At 48.5% G+C, this 17,563-nt stretch overlaps 1 protein-coding gene across 1 annotated transcript; it reads right to left on the bottom strand.

Moving 5' to 3' along the window:
* Positions 1-2,246: 2,246 nt before the first annotated feature.
* Positions 2,247-17,529, bottom strand: LOC139053073 (uncharacterized). Its single transcript, XM_070530227.1, has 2 exons — positions 17,376-17,529; positions 2,247-3,445 (listed from the first exon to the last, which is right to left on the bottom strand). Exon 2 carries the CDS (start codon positions 3,441-3,443, stop codon positions 2,247-2,249), a length of 1,197 nt encoding a protein of 398 aa, XP_070386328.1. The 5' UTR covers positions 3,444-3,445; positions 17,376-17,529.
* Positions 17,530-17,563: the final 34 nt, after the last annotated feature.

Genomic DNA, 17,563 nt, shown 5'->3' with positions numbered 1-17,563 from the left:
CGAACAGTACCAGAGTGGCAGGCCATGTATTCGTGGGGGACGAGGCGTTTCAGCTTCGCTATGATTTTCTGTGGCTTTTTCCTGACGATAACATGTCCTACACCCACCAGGTGTTCAACTACAAGCTGAGCAGAGCGAGGTATTGGGTTACTAATGACTGCTGTAGGCAGCTATTTGGCTTTTCTATCCATAACCTATAAAGCGACGCAATGTATACTTCGTTTGAAGACTACGATGGTAAACTGTTAATGCTTTGGGTTTGGATATCTTGCGCAACAAGTTAGAAAATACTTGCCAACAAGTGAGCTAACGTTGCTTTGTACTGTCAAATATATAGGCAGTGGGAATGAAGTACCGCAAAATTATAAGTGCAACCAGTCGTATTTACAGGTCACACATTCACAAGCATTATGGCTAAATTGCTCAACTCAATTCTTATGCAACTGAAAGCCGTCAAAATTATTGTGAAAACAGTAATTTGTGATCAAGGTACATCTAATGTAAGCCTAGCTCAGCAGTTGGGCATTACTGTTGAGAAACCGGTTTTTGAAGTTCTGGGCGAGCGAGTCTATTTCATTTTTGTTCTGCCTCATTTGGACAAAACCACATGTAACAATGTCCAAGCTCATAAGCTACTAATTGGGAACGAGCCTGTTGATTGGTCGTACATTGAACACCTCTACAAATCGACGCACGAATTGCGGTTGCGATTGGCTCCGAAGCTGACAGAGCGGCACATCTACCAGAAACCTTTTTCCAACATGAAAGTTAGCAAAGCGGCACAAGTACCGAGTTCATCCGTTGGCATAGTAATTATGGCACTAGTTTTTGTGAATGGACTTCCTGCATCAGCCATAGCTACAGCAAATTTCTGTGAGCATATGGATAAGATTTTCGACGCTCTGAACAGTTCAAGCCTCCATAAAAATGCACAAAAGTGTCTATACGGGAATTAAGAAGGGTGACAATGAATTAATTCAATTTCTTCGAGAACAGCTTCGGTGATTCCCGTCATGGAAGTTTTCTGCAAGGCGTCACGCACTAGCAGTCATTGGATGGCAGAGCACTATTCAGGCAGTTCTCCATCTTTGAGAAGACCTCTCAACAAATTACGAATTTATTTACTTGCTAACTCGTCGGCTGTAGCAAGACCCCCTCGAAAATATGTTTGGGCATATCAAGCAGAAAGAAGGGTGCAACACTAACCCCAATGTAGCACAATTTATTTCTGGTTTGAAACATATTTGCATTCAAAAAGCTTTTAAACTATCGGAGAAAGCAAATGTAGAAGATGAAACTGAACTCCTTAGGGAAGTGTCGGCGTTCTCCCTGAACAGTTCTTTTCTGGTTGACATTGTCGAATGGGTTAAGCCTGACGACTTTCCATGTCTCGAGGACATTTCAGAACTAGCAGCCAATACTGAATCTCATATAATCGATGAATCCGCAGCTTAGTACGTCGCTGGCTTCTTGGTGAAGTTATTTGTTAGAAAGACTGTAAAAGATTGCACTTGTCGCCACTTGTTGCTGGGTGAAGAAAACGCAGAGAGGAGCGCACCAATATTTCACAATGTTAAAAGCATATCATGTACCAGGGGAACTTTTTGGCAAGCTCACTGTACCATTACAAAGGGTATTTACTTTTTGTTCAGGAATTGGAGACCCACTTCCGTGCCATCATCGAGGCTACAGCGCATATTGCGTCTGTCTGTGATGTTTTGTTTCCGTACCTGTCTCACGCTGGGGACATGGAATTTTGTTCCGTTGACTGTCGGCCGAGGATTGGCAAAGTGTATTGCCGGATCCGTTTGTGTTGACATATCCGATTTCTGAACCGTAATTTCGATAAAATTCGCTTTCAGCCATCTGTTTCTGGCGTGCAGCTTGAAAAATTCTAAGGCTGAAAAATTCAAATTTCAAGAAAGTAGGACTTCCTTTAAACCAGTGAACATATCATTTTTCTAACATAAAATTGCTGCTTCAGGTCTGCTACTGCTTGCTTGTTCACACTGGATAGGAATTTCGAAGGGTCATATGCAGTACAGCAAGCAGTGCGGTGGCGGTGGTGGCTCCCTCCGGAGGTGCAACAGCTCTTCCGGAGGAGGGGGGCAACGTGGTCCTTCCGAATGCTATTGATTGCGACCAAGGCACCCGCAGCAGGTTTGAAACTTTTTTTACAGTCGCCGAGTGCCTAAGGGGGAGGAGGTAAAAGCATACGAAGTACGGAGCGATCTCTGGAAGGTTACTCATCCTGGGTCCGGTTTAGTGTCTGCATTATTTTTGCTCACGTGACAGCTGACGCGAAAGGGGGTGGGTAAGGGTGTAGAGTGATGTAAATGCAAATTACTGTAAGTGGTCTCGAGAAGGCTTGCTTGGAAATGAGCTGCAGGTGCGATACTGCTCCGGTTCATGCCTCTCACGTTCCCGCTTGAAAATGCTAGTGCATCTGCATATGATGGATTTGATGATATATTCAGTGGTGAGATGTCTTTTTTGTCCTTCATTTCTTGCTGCTGCTGCATTGCATTTGCCTGAATAGTGCTGTGGTCAGATGGGCCGATCAACCTGCATGTTTGTGAAGCCATGGGAGATGATATTTGTTTCGGAAACTGCGATGGGCTCTTGACGAGGGGAGGTGATGGTGCACTTTTGGCGTCATTGAACTGCGCCAAGCTTGCTTTAAAGTTGTTCACGAAAACCGTCTTCTCGTCAGTGCTGCTATTGGCATACTGCACTCCTTTAGGTGAACACATCTGCTGTTCTTGCAGTTGCAGTGGCATTTGAGAGAGAGCTTGGCATCTGGCTGCATCAAGAGGATTACTAGATACCACATAGGGGCTTTGAGCACCATTAGGTTTGCCAAAAGCAACACCTGACAAGGAATTCGCAGCCCTCACTGCACTGTCAGCTCGAAAATTTGACTGAATCGTTGTCGTCAAGGCTTGGTTTCCAAAGCCCACATTGCGAAACATGTTTGATGTCTGCATCACCTTGGAAGGGTTAAGAGAGTTATCTGTAGTGCTAAAGATTGCATTGCGTGATGCTGCTAGGGAAACATCAAAACCGTCACCGGGGGAAAAGTTTGGTCGAGGTACACCCAGGCCAATTGAGTGCTTGTCATGACCTTGCTTGTGCTGCTGGTGCTGCTCTGCCATTTGTTTTAATGTCTGTGCTGCAGGGCTTGGTTCCGAAAGCTTGAAGTCCAGGCTGCCCATATTTGACGCTGACAACTGGCCAGGACGTGCATTGCTTGAGGAGAAGCTCTGCTGAGGCAAACATGGAGCATTTGCAGCAAGGCTGTCCATTGCAGCTGAAGACCATTGCTCATACGGTGATACTAGCACCTGCTGCGATGCTTGACTTGTAGCTATGAAAGACTCGCTGCCACTAAATACTGTGTGTTGCTGCCTGCTTTTCTTTTCATTTAAAGAAGTGTTGCTCATATCTTCAATTTTGACTATTTATTCTGTATTTTTTATGCCCTCCATACTATGGTTGAAATTGAAATCAGTCATCAAATCTGATGGATTTGTTATGTCATCAATGAGGTGCCGCAGAATCTCAGGGTTGTCTACCCAAACTTCAGAAGAATCTTCTGGCAGGCCCAGATTAGGAAATCCATCGAGAAACTTTTCTCCAGTATCTGCACTCTCATCTTGAGCTGCTGCAGCTGAAGTAGTCGCTTCCTGGGAACGTGCACAGTCATTGGTTTGACCACAATGTCCAAGGCTATCACATTCTTGCTTCACATTACATATCAGTGCAGATGGGTTGTGGCTGGTCCCTGCTGAAACTGGAGACTTAGGTGTAATGGAAGGTCCAAGAGATTGCTGTTTGATACATTCAAAGCCAGGAATCTGCATTTGCTGAGAGTCCAGGCTCATCTACTTCTGTTGCTGGAGCAATTGATTATCTGAAGTGGAGCTGCTCATCCGAGCCATCTTTGTAAGCCTGTGGTCCTTGTCATCGGAGTAGGGCAAGCCTAGCACATTCGCGTTGACAATCATTCACGGTAAAGGGGAATTACGCTCCTCGGCCTCGGTTAGGTTAGCTATGAGCGGAGTCGCGGAAAAGGTCACCATAGCCCTGGCTATGACCGACCCCTCGCGCACCAACGTTTTCACAGACTCACGAGCGGCCATCAAAGCTTTCGAATCGGGTAACCTAGCGCGAGAGGCTGCCTCCATTCTGGAAAAGAGAATCAACCCTGGCACTCACTTCATCTCTTGGTTTCCCGCCCTAATGGGTGCGGACGTTCATCAGAACATCCCTAACCTCAACTAGCTTGCCCATGACCGTGCGCGAGATCTAACGCGCCGCGGCGGCATGGAGGCCTTATGGGGACAGGATGAAACCCAGCAGAACGATCCACTCCTTACTTTTCATGAAATAAGCTCTCACTATCGGCTTAGTAGAAGGGCCTATCCTCTTCCTCGCCCGTAGTTAGACAGGTCTCAGTCAGTTTCACTTAGAATGCTTCAGACGGGCTCAATCCCCTCGCGGGGCTTTCTCAGCCATATCGCCACATACATCGGTTCAAGCTGTCCGGAGTGTACTGAGATTTATTGTTCCTTAGCGCACGTGCTCTGGCAATGCCCAGAGCACGTTACCTAACGGCCCTCTATCCAGCGAAGCAGACTGGGAAGAGGCACACTGGAGCCCATCGCTCCAAACACTACAGGCAATCCAGAGGGCCTAAGAAAGGGCAGAACATCACGGTATTCCTGCCCGGACTTGGACGCGGCCAGCAGCTTCCGCGGGGGCCCCTATGGCCACCGCGGAAGCTCATGTTCGAATAAAGTTCACTGTCTGTCTCTCCGTTTTTCATTGCACATTTAGTGAGTGGTGAGGGTGTCCGCCTTGCTTCATATTTTTGCAGGTGCAGGTGATGACCCCGCCATGTTTTTTTTTAATACTGCCGCATGACTGCAGAGAAATTCAACGATCTGCGCAGTATTGTGAAGAACACGCTAACCAAGTGGTTCTTGTGCAGAGAGCCACTCTACTCCGAAGAGAGGCTTGCCATCACCTTGAGCTGTAGTAACATTTAACCATATGAACCACCCTAACGTTATTGCGGTTAAGGAAAACGTGGATTGCAAATATGTGTTCTTCAGCAACCTCTCATCTGGGATGGCAATTAAGTACGTAGTCAAGCTGTTCCGGGTCGGCCATGAAACACGTCGAAGCATCATTCATCAGACATGCTGAGCAATCTAGGAACAGCTACAGCCGCTCTACATGCCTGTAAGAGAAAGTGCTCCTGCAGTTATTTTCTAGGGCTGTAAAACAGTGCAAGCTTGTGCCAACCTAAATTATGACTTTGGTTCACGGTCCTGGACACTTGGACAGAATCACAACCACTGGTGTCAATGTACTGAATGGCCGTTTTATCTTTTTGCATCTCTTTGTGCACTGTCCACGAACCAACATAAGCACAGTATGCATATTGTTACGAACATCCCACCGCTGCCACCAGTGTTACGAACTTGTACCGCTGCACCACGATTACGGCTTTGTGGTCCCGTAGCGCTCGTCACCCGTTTCGTGACAGAGCGTTGGTAGCGATGACTCCGAGCCCCAGTCGGGACGACACTCTCTCCCGGTGGGGTCGGCAGATCCTGTTTTTCAGGCGGCTTGTCACTGCTTTTATAATCCCCGAGGCCCATTGTCACTCAACCGGCCCAATACAAAGTCAGCACACGACGGTCGTCCGAGGGGTCCAACCAGCGACCGCGCTGGCCACTCGGTTCAAAGTTCGCGCGCGCGGTGACCTCCAGGCAAGGGAGGTGCGGCGCCGGGCCGTCGGGCACACGCGGGCACGTCAAAACACGCTGCTCCGCCGAGGCTTCTCCCGCACGAAGGCGCAGCATCTTGACTTGTGAAGGGAGAATTATGGCGCTCGCAGGATAGATTCTGCATCTTGCAGATTCGGGATCCGGGCTTGTGGTAATGGCACAACAGCATCCCCGCCCTCAGATAAGGCGCCGGGAAGACGAGCTGCCTCCACGTGGCTCGGATGCCAGGCGCGCACGTTCGTCAGGCTCGTCCAAGTTCACGTCCAGTGTCGGGACGCCAGGTAACCTCACGTGCCCAGGTCCGACTCGCCAGGACAGGAGCTCTGCTCACCACGTCGTCGCCAAGGCACCTTGACCAGCTCCGCTCGGGTCGTTCCTAAGACCTTGCTTCTCGCCACTGGTCCCGCTTGGTCGTTCTGCAGCTTGCAAAACCGACCGGCAAAAGGCAACACCCAACACGAACAAGTGCCCTCTGTCTCCCGTCAAACACCAGACAAGGCCATAATTCAAATCAACCTAACTAAATTGTTTTCCCCTTTTTTCTCCCGCTGCAACAAGAGGCAGGTGTACGATCTAGCACACAAGGCTCAAACAATCAGTTTTCAAATCATCAACACAACAAAATAGAAACAATTAATAATCAGCAATAATAATGACAAATAGAATGGTCCCCTTGAAATCGCTTTGGACCGAAAACATACTTCTGAGGAAGCAAATGAGGTCATTCATTTTTCCCGGCGATATTTTCGCGGAATCTGAAGCTGCTTATATTTGCGACCCTGCTTATCCGTGTAGCGGCGGTACAATAAGCCAGGTTCCTTGCCAAATGAAACCCCCTTTTTTCCCACTCCCCGTTTGACGCTCTTCCTCAGATCGGCTAATGAACAATCTTCCTGTTGCTCGCGAATCAGACTTTTTCTTTCAACTGCAGCCTGCTCCTGCCGGCTGGCGGAAACCGGAGCGAGTGCGGAACCCGCGTCGCCTAATTGCGGCGTCGAGTCTATATCGCGGCTAGCACTGCACGCGTCACTCCCACTCACTTCCAGGACCCGCTCGTCTAGGCCAGCCTCCGAGCTCTGCCTCTCCCGTGACTGCTCGCCACTCAAGTTACCGTGATCGGTCCGTGTGCCGCACCGCCTTTCGCTTCCCGACGCTAAGTCAAGTTCCCTCGACAGCGGGCGCGCTTTGGATCGCGTGGGGGCCATGTACGCCACGTCGGCAAAGAATGATTTGCCCTGATCCCTCAGCAGCTGCTCCGAGCTATTTGAGAAAAGGTAGGAAAATTGCTCCGGGAGGGCGGCTGACACAGCGGCTTCGGTGTTAAGTTTTCCAAACTCTCCTTCAATGATAACCGTTGCTATCGGTAAACAGACACTCTCCTTCTCGGCCACTTGCCGTATCCTAACGCACTCTCCCGTAAAATCACTCGAGGAGACGAAAGACGGGTGAACAACGTCCATAGTTGCTTCAGAGTCCCGCAGTGCTCGGCACTTCTTGCCGTTTACCTTAATTTCCTGCACATAGGGCTCCAATAGACGTATGTTTTTGTGAGTTTCCTGTATCGTTGCAAAAGCAATTCTCTCTGGGCAGCTTGCAGCGATGTGCCCTTGCTTTTTGCAATTGTAGCAGGTTAACGGTCTCCGTTTTTCAAAAGAACGCGTCATTTCGTTTCGCTGTTTCGGACCATCGTCATCATTCTGAGATGCATTCTGTCCATCCCTTACAGTTTCTTTGGGAAGGGACTCGTCGTCCCGAAACTCGCGACGCGTGATTTCCTTCCGTTCGTCGGGCTTCCCGTAAAACACATCTCTTCTATCAGCTTTTTCTACGCGCACTGCCTTGCTGTGCAAGCTGCGGCGTGTGTAATACTCTTCCGCTAACTCTGCTGCCTTGTTTAGCTTAACCTCCTTTAGCCTATCTTGCAGCCAGAGCCGGACATCCTCATCAATGCAACGGTAGAACTGCTCCAACGCGATGCATTCGACAATTTTGTCGCGGTCGTCGTAAACCTCTTCGCCCTTCAGCCATTCCACCAGGTCGGCTTTTAGACGAAACGCGAAGTCAACATTCGACTCCTTACCCTTTTTTGCATACCGGAACCTCTGCCGGAAAGCTTCGGGCGACAATTTGTACTTCCGCAGTAGCGCTTCCTTCACATCACTGTAGCTCTCAAACGCCTCTTTCGATAAGCAAGTTATTACGTCTGATGCCTCCCCAGGAAGCAACGCTAACAGATTCTGTGCCCAAAGGGATCGCTCAATGCTATTCCGTTCACACACGTGCTCAAATTTCACGAGGTATTTGGCCATATCCTCTCCGACGACAAAGGGTGGAAGTTGATCGCGTATTCTTGGAACATTAGAAGTGAGACTAGGCGCTGGCGAGCTATTTCGGGTCTCCAACTCTTTCATTTTAAGCTCGTGCTCACGAATCTCTCTCCTTTCCTCCATGCAACGTTCCTTCTCCCTCTTTTCCTCCTCGCGACGTTGCTGTTCTCTCCTTTCCTCCTTTTCCTCCTCGCGACGTTGCTGTTCTCTCCTTTCCTCCTTTTCCTCCTCGCGACGTTGCTGTTCTCTCCTTTCCTCCTTTTCCTCCTCGCGACGTTGCTGTTCTCTCCTTTCCTGCTCGCAACGTTCCTTCTCCTCCCTTTCCCGACGTTCATTGATATCCGCCCAGGCCTCAGCGGCCTCCTCAGCCGTTACGTCCCCAGTCCTCATGACCTCAAGGATTGCATTCTTTCTTTTGGTTGAGCCCAACTCAATGCCCAACTCCTCACAAATTTCGAGAAGTTCCTTCACCTTGTACTTCTCCATCGTTCACACTGTCCTCCTGCTGTTTACCCTTTTTGAATATACCTGCCGTACGCTACTATAACACTACTAGTAAGACATATGCAAGTATATCACACACTGCCCTGTTTACACCCTCAGCATCCCCTGGTTTTCAAAACACTCTTACTAGGCTTGAAACACACAAGGTTATCACAATGCAACACCAAATCCTTCCCTAAGCTACTATAACCTGTGTCAGAGAAAGTCTGGTGTTTGAGGTAAACTTCAGGCACTCACCGCGCCGAGGTAGCTGATGCCGGTCAATCCCGTAGCTGCCATCCAGTGTTACGAACATCCCACCGCTGCCACCAGTGTTACGAACTTGTACCGCTGCACCACGATTACGGCTTTGTGGTCCCGTAGCGCTCGTCACCCGTTTCGTGACAGAGCGTTGGTAGCGATGACTCCGAGCCCCAGTCGGGACGACACTCTCTCCCGGTGGGGTCGGCAGATCCTGTTTTTCAGGCGGCTTGTCACTGCTTTTATAATCCCCGAGGCCCATTGTCACTCAACCGGCCCAATACAAAGTCAGCACACGACGGTCGTCCGAGGGGTCCAACCAGCGACCGCGCTGGCCACTCGGTTCAAAGTTCGCGCGCGCGGTGACCTCCAGGCAAGGGAGGTGCGGCGCCGGGCCGTCGGGCACACGCGGGCACGTCAAAACACGCTGCTCCGCCGAGGCTTCTCCCGCACGAAGGCGCAGCATCTTGACTTGTGAAGGGAGAATTATGGCGCTCGCAGGATAGATTCTGCATCTTGCAGATTCGGGATCCGGGCTTGTGGTAATGGCACAACAATATACACGAAGCAATATACATTGCTTTTAAGCTTGTGTTCCCTATCTTTAGATACGAGCAATGGCAGCAAATTGCGCATGCGTTGGGCACACGTTGGAATTTTCCCAAGTGCATTGGCGCTGTTGACGGCAAACACGTTGCAGAAATGGCACCGCCGAATTCAGGAAGCAACCACTTTAACTACAAGGTATACAATGTACTGAAAAGATCTTACGCTGACACACAGTATTTGGTCTAAGTCGTTCTTCAATTTGCATGCATGTGCTCAGAATCAATTGAAACTAAGGTCATGACTTGCTTCACGCACCCCTTTTCTTACAGGGGAGGTTCTCCATGTACTGATGGCCGTTGTCTACCAACAGCACAAATTTTCCATGGTCAGCGTAAGCCCACCTGGTCGGCACAGCGACGGCAGCGTATTTAATATCTGCGAATTTGGAAGGCAGCTGGAAACGGGGACCTTCGCCAAATCCTTCAACGCTGCCGAACAGTACCAGAGTGGCAGGCCATGTATTCGTGGGGGACGAGGCGTTTCAGCTTCGCTATGATTTTCTGTGGCTTTTTCCTGACGATAACATGTCCTACACCCACCAGGTGTTCAACTACAAGCTGAGCAGAGCGAGGTATTGGGTTACTAATGACTGCTGTAGGCAGCTATTTGGCTTTTCTATCCATAACCTATAAAGCGACGCAATGTATACTTCGTTTGAAGACTACGATGGTAAACTGTTAATGCTTTGGGTTTGGATATCTTGCGCAACAAGTTAGAAAATACTTGCCAACAAGTGAGCTAACGTTGCTTTGTACTGTCAAATATATAGGCAGTGGGAATGAAGTACCGCAAAATTATAAGTGCAACCAGTCGTATTTACAGGTCACACATTCACAAGCATTATGGCTAAATTGCTCAACTCAATTCTTATGCAACTGAAAGCCGTCAAAATTATTGTGAAAACAGTAATTTGTGATCAAGGTACATCTAATGTAAGCCTAGCTCAGCAGTTGGGCATTACTGTTGAGAAACCGGTTTTTGAAGTTCTGGGCGAGCGAGTCTATTTCATTTTTGTTCTGCCTCATTTGGACAAAACCACATGTAACAATGTCCAAGCTCATAAGCTACTAATTGGGAACGAGCCTGTTGATTGGTCGTACATTGAACACCTCTACAAATCGACGCACGAATTGCGGTTGCGATTGGCTCCGAAGCTGACAGAGCGGCACATCTACCAGAAACCTTTTTCCAACATGAAAGTTAGCAAAGCGGCACAAGTACTGAGTTCATCCGTTAGCATAGTAATTATGGCACTAGTTTATGTGAATGGACTTCCTGCATCAGCCATAGCTACAGCAAATTTCTGTGAGCATATGGATAAGATTTTCGACGCTCTGAACAGTTCAAGCCCCCATAAAAATGCACAAAAGTGTCGATACGGAATTAAGAAGGGTGACAATGAATTATTTCAATTTCTTCGAGAACAGCTTCGGTGGTTCCCGTCATGGAAGTTTTTTGCAAGGCCTCACGCACGAGCAGTCATTGGATGGCAGACCACTATTCAGGCAGTTCTCCATCTTTGAGAAGACCTCTCAACAAATTACGAATTTATTTACTTGCTAACTCGTCGGCTGTAGCAAGGCCCCCTCGAAAATATGTTTGGGCATATCAAGCAGAAAGAAGGGTGCAACACTAACCCCAATGTAGCAAAATTTATTTCTGGTTTGAAACATATTTGCATTCAAAAAGCTTTTAAACTATCCGAGAAAGCAAATGTAGAAGAAGATGAAACTGAACTCCTTAGGGAAGTGTCGCCGTTCTCCCTGAACAGTTCTTTTCTGGTTGACATTATCGAATGGGTTAAGCCTGACGACTTTCCATGTCTCGAGGACATTTCAGAACTAGCAGCCCATATTGAATCTCATATAATCGATGAATCCGCAGCTTATTACGTCGCTGGCTTCTTGGTGAAGTCATTTGTTACAAAGACTGTGAAAGATTGCACTTGTCGCCACTTGTTGCTCGGTGAAGAAAACGCACTGAGAGGAGCGCACCAATATTTCACAATGTTAAAAGCATATCATGTACCAAGGAAACTTTTTGACAATCTCACTGTACCATCACAAAGGGTATTTATTTTTGTTCAGGAATTGGAGACCCACTTCCTTGCCATGATCGAGACTACAGCGCATATTGCGTCTGTCTGTGATGTTTTGTTTCCGTACCTGTCTCACGCTGGGGACATGGAATTCTGTTCCGTTGAGTGTCGGGGGAGGTTTGTCAAGATGTATTGCCGGATCCGTTTGTGTTGGCATATCCGATTTGTGAACCGTAATTTCTATAAAATTCGCTTTCAGCCATCTGTTTCTGGCGTGCAGCTTGAAAAATTCTAAGGCTGAAAAATTCAAATTTCAAGAAAGTAGGACTTCCTTTAAACCAGTGAACATATAATTTTTTCTAACATAAAATTGCTGCTTCAGGTCTGCTACTGCTTGCTTGTTCGCACTGGATAGGAATTTCGAAGGGTCATATGCAGTACAGCAGTGCGGTGGCGATGGTGGCTCCCTCCGGAGGTGCAACAGCTCTTCCGGAGGAGGGGGGGCAACGTGGTCCTTCCAAATGCTATTGATAGCGACCAAGGCACCCGCAGCAGGTTTGAAACTTTTTTTACAGTCGCCGAGTGCCTAAGGGGGAGGAGGTACAAGCATACGAAGTACGGAGCGATCTCTGGAAGGTTACTCATCCTGGGTCCGGTTTAGTGTCTGCATTATTTTTGCTCACGTGACAGCTGACGCGAAGGACAAGGGTGGGTAAGGGTGTAAAGTGATGTAAATGCAAATCACTGTAAGTGGTCTCAAGAAGGCTTGCTTGGAAATGAGCTGCAGGTGCGATACTGCTCCGGTTCATGCCTCTCACGTTCCCGCTTGAATATGCTAGTGCATCTGCATATGATGGATTTGATTATATATTCAGTGGTGAGATGTCTTTTTTGTCCTTCATGTTTTGCTGCTGCTGCATTGCATTTGCCTGAATAGTGCTGTGGTTAGATGGGCCGATCAACTTGCATGTTTGTGAAGCCATGGGAGATGATATTTGTTTCGGAAACTGCGATGGGCTCTTGACGAGGGCAGGTGATGGTGCACTGTTGGCATCATTGAACTGCGCCAAGCTTGCTTTAACGTTGTTTACGAAAACCGTCTTCTCTTCAGTGCTGCTATTGGCATACTGCACTCCTTTAGGTGAACACTTCTGCTGTTCTTGCAGTTGCAGTGGCATTTGAGAGAGAGCTTGGCATCTGGCTGCATCAAGAGGATTACTAGATACCACATAGGGGCTTTGAGCACCATTAGGTTTGCCAAAAGCAACACCTGACAAGGAATTCGCAGCCCTCACTGCACTGTCAGCTCGAAAATTTGACTGAATCGTCGTCGTCAAGGCTTGGTTTCCAAAGCCCACATTGGGAAACATGTTTGATGTCTGCATCACCTTGGAAGGGTTAAGAGAGTTATCTGTAGTGCTAAAGATTGCATTGCGTAATGCTGCTAGGGAAACATCAAAACCGTCACCGGGGGAAAAGTTTGGTCGAGGTACACTCAGGCCAATTGAGTGCTTGTCATGAACTTGCTTGTGCTGCTGGTGCTGCTTTGCCATTTGTTTTAATGTCTGTGCTGCAGGGCTTCGTTCCGAAAGCTTGAAGTCCAGGCTGCCCATATTTGACGCTGAGAACTGGCCAGGACGTGCATTGCTTGAGGAGAAGCTCTGCTGAGGCAAACATGGAGCATTTGCAGCAAGGCTGTCCATTGCAGCTGAAGACCGTTGCTCATACGTGTAGCAACGCTGAATAGGTGCTACGTCACGCTTATATGTATGCACTGCGCATGACCCACTGCGGCACTACTTTGTATATATATCCCGTTCATTCTTGCAATAAAGTTGATCATTGCCTGACCCCGACTCGCCTACATGGTGGCAGCGGTTCACTATCGCTATGTCGGCCCCGTCAACGCTGCTTCCCCCGCCGAAACCACTGGACCCGTCAGCAGACGCATGGCTCGGATGGAAAACTTGGAAATGTGAGTTCACATTGTTCTCCACGGCTACCCAGTTAAGTAAGCAGCCCAAAGAAGTCCAAGCAGCAACGTTACTTGTAACAGTTGGAGAGGAGGGCAGAAAAGCTTACAACGCCTTCAAATTCGAAAATGAATCGGATAGGAACAACGTCGACATTTTGCTTCAGAAATTTGAAGAATTCTACAAACCAGTGACGAATTTGACGTTTAATGAATTTCGTTTCGGATCAAGAGACCAAAAGCAAGGGGAGTGTTTCAATGATTGGCTAACCGACCTCAGGCTTTTAGCAAAAAACTGTGAGTTCGGGGACCTAGAAGACCGTTTGCTCCGCAGCCGAATCATTCTGGGACTGCGAAACAAAAGCTTGCAGGAAAGGCTTATTTCCGAGAACCCGTCATACAGTAAGACCATTGAAATTTGCCGGGCCCAGGAACTGGGAAAAGAGCAATTTAAAGAAATCAGTGAAGGCGCAGAAGCATCACGTGCCGCAGTAATTCAAGCAGTCACCAAAGAAAGGAAACCGTGTGGTCATTGTGGATATACCGCTCACCGTGGCGAAATATGCCCGGCTGAAGGGAAAACATGCAAGAAGTGTGGTGGGCGCAATCACTTCGCCCAAGCATGTAGATCCTCAGTGCGACGACAAACCAGAGGCGCTAAAAACGTGCTGCGCGAGGTACAAGCGGAAGACGACGATTTCTTTTTGCAAGCCCTGACTAAGTGCAGTCGAAGCGGCAGATCATTGGAATGCAGCAGTTGACATTGAAGGCCGTAAGTTTACGTGCAAGCTAGACACAGGTGCTAACTGCTGCGTCATTTCAAACAAGGATGCCAAACTGCTGCCGAGCAAGCCACAGCAAACCTGCCACGCCACATTGACCGCTTTTTTCGGTCATAAGACTACAGCGAGAAGAAAAATTCGGCTGCGACTGTCAGCTAACAGCAGAGTGCACGAAGAGTCGTTTTTCGTGGTCGAACAAAATGTGCCCGTGACGCTGAGTGGATCAGTGGCGGAACGCCTCGTGTTTCTTTGTCGCGTGCAAAACGTTCACGTCGAAGAGTTATACCCGGCAGCACAACCTTTCGCAGATGTTTTCAGTGGACTGGGACAGCTGAAAGGCGAGGAGTACACTATGCAGCTAAAGCCAGGAGCCGTAGGAGTCGTCGTGCCAGCCAGGAGAGTTCCAGTGGCCCTTCAAGACAAAGTCAAGGAAGAGCTTCTGCGCATGGAAGAACAAGGCGTGATAGCAAACGTAAAGGGCCCGACAGAATGGTCGAGTTACATGGTCACAGTCATTAAGAAAGATAAAGTGCGGATCTGCCTAGAACCCATAGCGCTGAACAAGGCGTTGTTGCGGGAAAACTATCCTATGCCTACTCTCGAAGACGTTGTGCCAAAGCTTGCGGGCGCCAACGTTTTTTCAACCTTAGACGCAGCATCGGGGTATTGGCAGATAAAGCTAGACGACGCAAGTTCAAAACTTTGTACAATGAGTACACCGTACGGACGCTACAGGTTCTTGCGCATGCCTTTTGGCATTGCCTCTGCTCCGGAGATATTTCAGGCAGCGATGCACCGCGTCCTAGAAGGTCTGCCAAATGTCGCAGTAGTAATGGATGACATTCTTCTCTGGGGCAAGACTAAGCAAGAGCACGACCACAATCTACAGCTTCTTCTAACGCGCTGCCGAGAACAGAATCTTCGACTAAACTTGAAGAAATGCTTCTTTTTGCAGCGAGAGGTGCGCTACTTGGGACACGTGCTCAGCGCCGAAGGCCTGTGTGTGGACGCCCAACGTGTTCAAGACATTCTAGAAATGCCGACACCAAGAAACTGTAAGGAACTTCAAGTGTTTTTGGGCACTATGAATTTTGTACAGCGCTTTGTCCCAAACATGTCTGTAGTAACAGCACCACTACGAACTTTGTTGCGAAAAGACACTGCATGGGTTTGGACGGAAAAACAGCAAGAAAGCTTTCTGAGACTGCGTGAGGCTCTTATTCAAGCACCTGTGCTCAGCTATTTTGATCCAAGCAAACCCGTGACACTATCAGTTGATGCAAGCCAGCTGGGGGTAGGCGCTGTGCTGATACAGGATGCGCAGCCTGTTGCTTTTTCCTCACGGACACTCACAGAGGCACAGACAAGATACGCTCAAATCGAAAAAGAAACTTTAGCTATTGTTCATGGATGCACCAAATTTCATGACTACATATTTGGACAGCATGCTGTAACAGTTGAAACTGACCACCGCCCCTTAGTGGCGATATTCAGTAAGCCGCTATACCAGTGCCCGCTACGTCTGCAACGCATGCGCCTAACTCTTCAGCCTTATCCTATCATTGTGACGTTCAAGCCTGGCAAAGAGCTGCTCCTCGCTGACGCCTTATCAAGGTTTCCTAGTAAAAGATTCTTGGACGAAAACGAGCAGTTTCAAGTAAATGTTCTTGAATGTGTTTCAGCCTCTGAACGCTCCCTGCAAGATTTACTAGCAGCAACCAATGATGACGACACCCTCGTAAAGCTACGGGAGTACGCGAATACAACGTGGCCTCTTCACAAGCAAGAAGTCCCGGAGCCACTTAGGTCGTATTGGGCGTACCGGGATGAGATACATGCACAGGACGGCCTCGTGTTTCGAAGCAACAAGGTAATTGTACCACAATCAAAGATATTGGAAATGATGAGTCTTCTTCACGCGGCACACGTGGGAGTGGATAAGATGAAGGCGAGAGCAAGGAACGTGATGTTCTGGCCCAATATTTCCAGCAACATTGAGCAGTTCTGTAAAGCCTGTAAAGTGTGCCAAAAGCATCAGCCTCGACAGCCTAAAATGCCACTCCTGAGTCATGATGTGCCCTCACTACCATGGCAAGTTGTCGGCATGGACTTGTTCTTCTTTGAAGGCCACGAGTTCGCCCTTATTGTCGACTTCTACTCCTTCTTTGAAATTCGAGAGTTTCGTACAACAACGGCAAGCTCTCTTAACACGTGGTGTTCTCAAATTTTCTCAGTCCATGGCTTGCCCAGGAAGTTGTGCACTGACAATGGTCCACCTTTTAACAGCAGTGAGTTTAAGGACTTTCTCAACACCTTGGCTATTGATCACATCACCTCAAGCCCCTATCATCCGCGTTCCAATGGCATGACTGAGCGAGCGGTTCAGGAAGCAAAAAAGCTGTTAAAAAAGTGTGCCTTTAAAATGCCTGTGCTTCAAATGGCATTGCTTGAATGGCGCAATACCCCACGGGATGATGTGCTCCAGTCCCCCGTGCAGAGGCTGATGGGACGCCAGACTAGGACGCTTCTACCAGTCCCTACCAGCCACTTGGAACCACGGACAATTCCCCCGGACGTGGTCCAGGGCCGCCTTCAAGAAATACGCCAACGACAGAGGACCTACTACAACCGTGGCAGCAGGAACTTGCCACCTGTGATGCCAGGTCAGCAGGTCACAGTGTACGATACCAACCAGCGGACCTGGTCTCCCGCCGTCTTTCTCCGACCAGCCGATGAACACCGCTCAACGATAGTCAAGACTGAAGACGGCCGGGAACTTCGGCGCACACGAGAGCACCTCCGCCTGGCAGACCCACAGCCGGAAGCTAGCCTCCTGCCCGAAGACGTATCTTCCACAGAGCCCCCGCAAGAACTATGTCGAAGCACAAGACTTCGACGCGAGCCCTGTCGGTACCCTCAACAAGAGACACGGTAACCACGTCTTAAGTTCCCCTGTAAAAGGGAAGATGTAGCAAGGCTGAATAGGTGCTACGTCACGCTTTTATGTATGCACTGCGCATGACCAACTGCGGCACTACTTTGTATATATATCCCGTTCATTCTTGCAATAAAGTTCACTGCCTGACCCCGACTCTCCTACAATACGGTGATACTAGCACCTGCTGCGATGCTTGACTTGTAGCTATGAATGACTCGCTGCCACTAAATACTGTGTGTTGCTGCCTGCTTTTCTTTTCATTTAAAGAAGTGTTGCTCATACCTTCAATTTTGACTGTTTCTTCTGTATTTTTTATGCACTTCATATTATAGTTGAAATTGAAATCAGTCATCAA

The sequence above is a fragment of the Dermacentor albipictus genome, unplaced genomic scaffold (genome assembly GCF_038994185.2).
Source record: "Dermacentor albipictus isolate Rhodes 1998 colony unplaced genomic scaffold, USDA_Dalb.pri_finalv2 scaffold_67, whole genome shotgun sequence".
Taxonomy (NCBI): domain Eukaryota; kingdom Metazoa; phylum Arthropoda; class Arachnida; order Ixodida; family Ixodidae; genus Dermacentor; species Dermacentor albipictus.
This window is presented reverse-complemented; position numbering and strand designations above follow the sequence as displayed.

Coding starts and splice junctions, on each gene's coding strand:
- LOC139053073 (XM_070530227.1), bottom strand. CDS start 3,443: ATGAGCAACACTTCTTTAAATGAAAAGAAAAGCAGGCAGCAACACACA.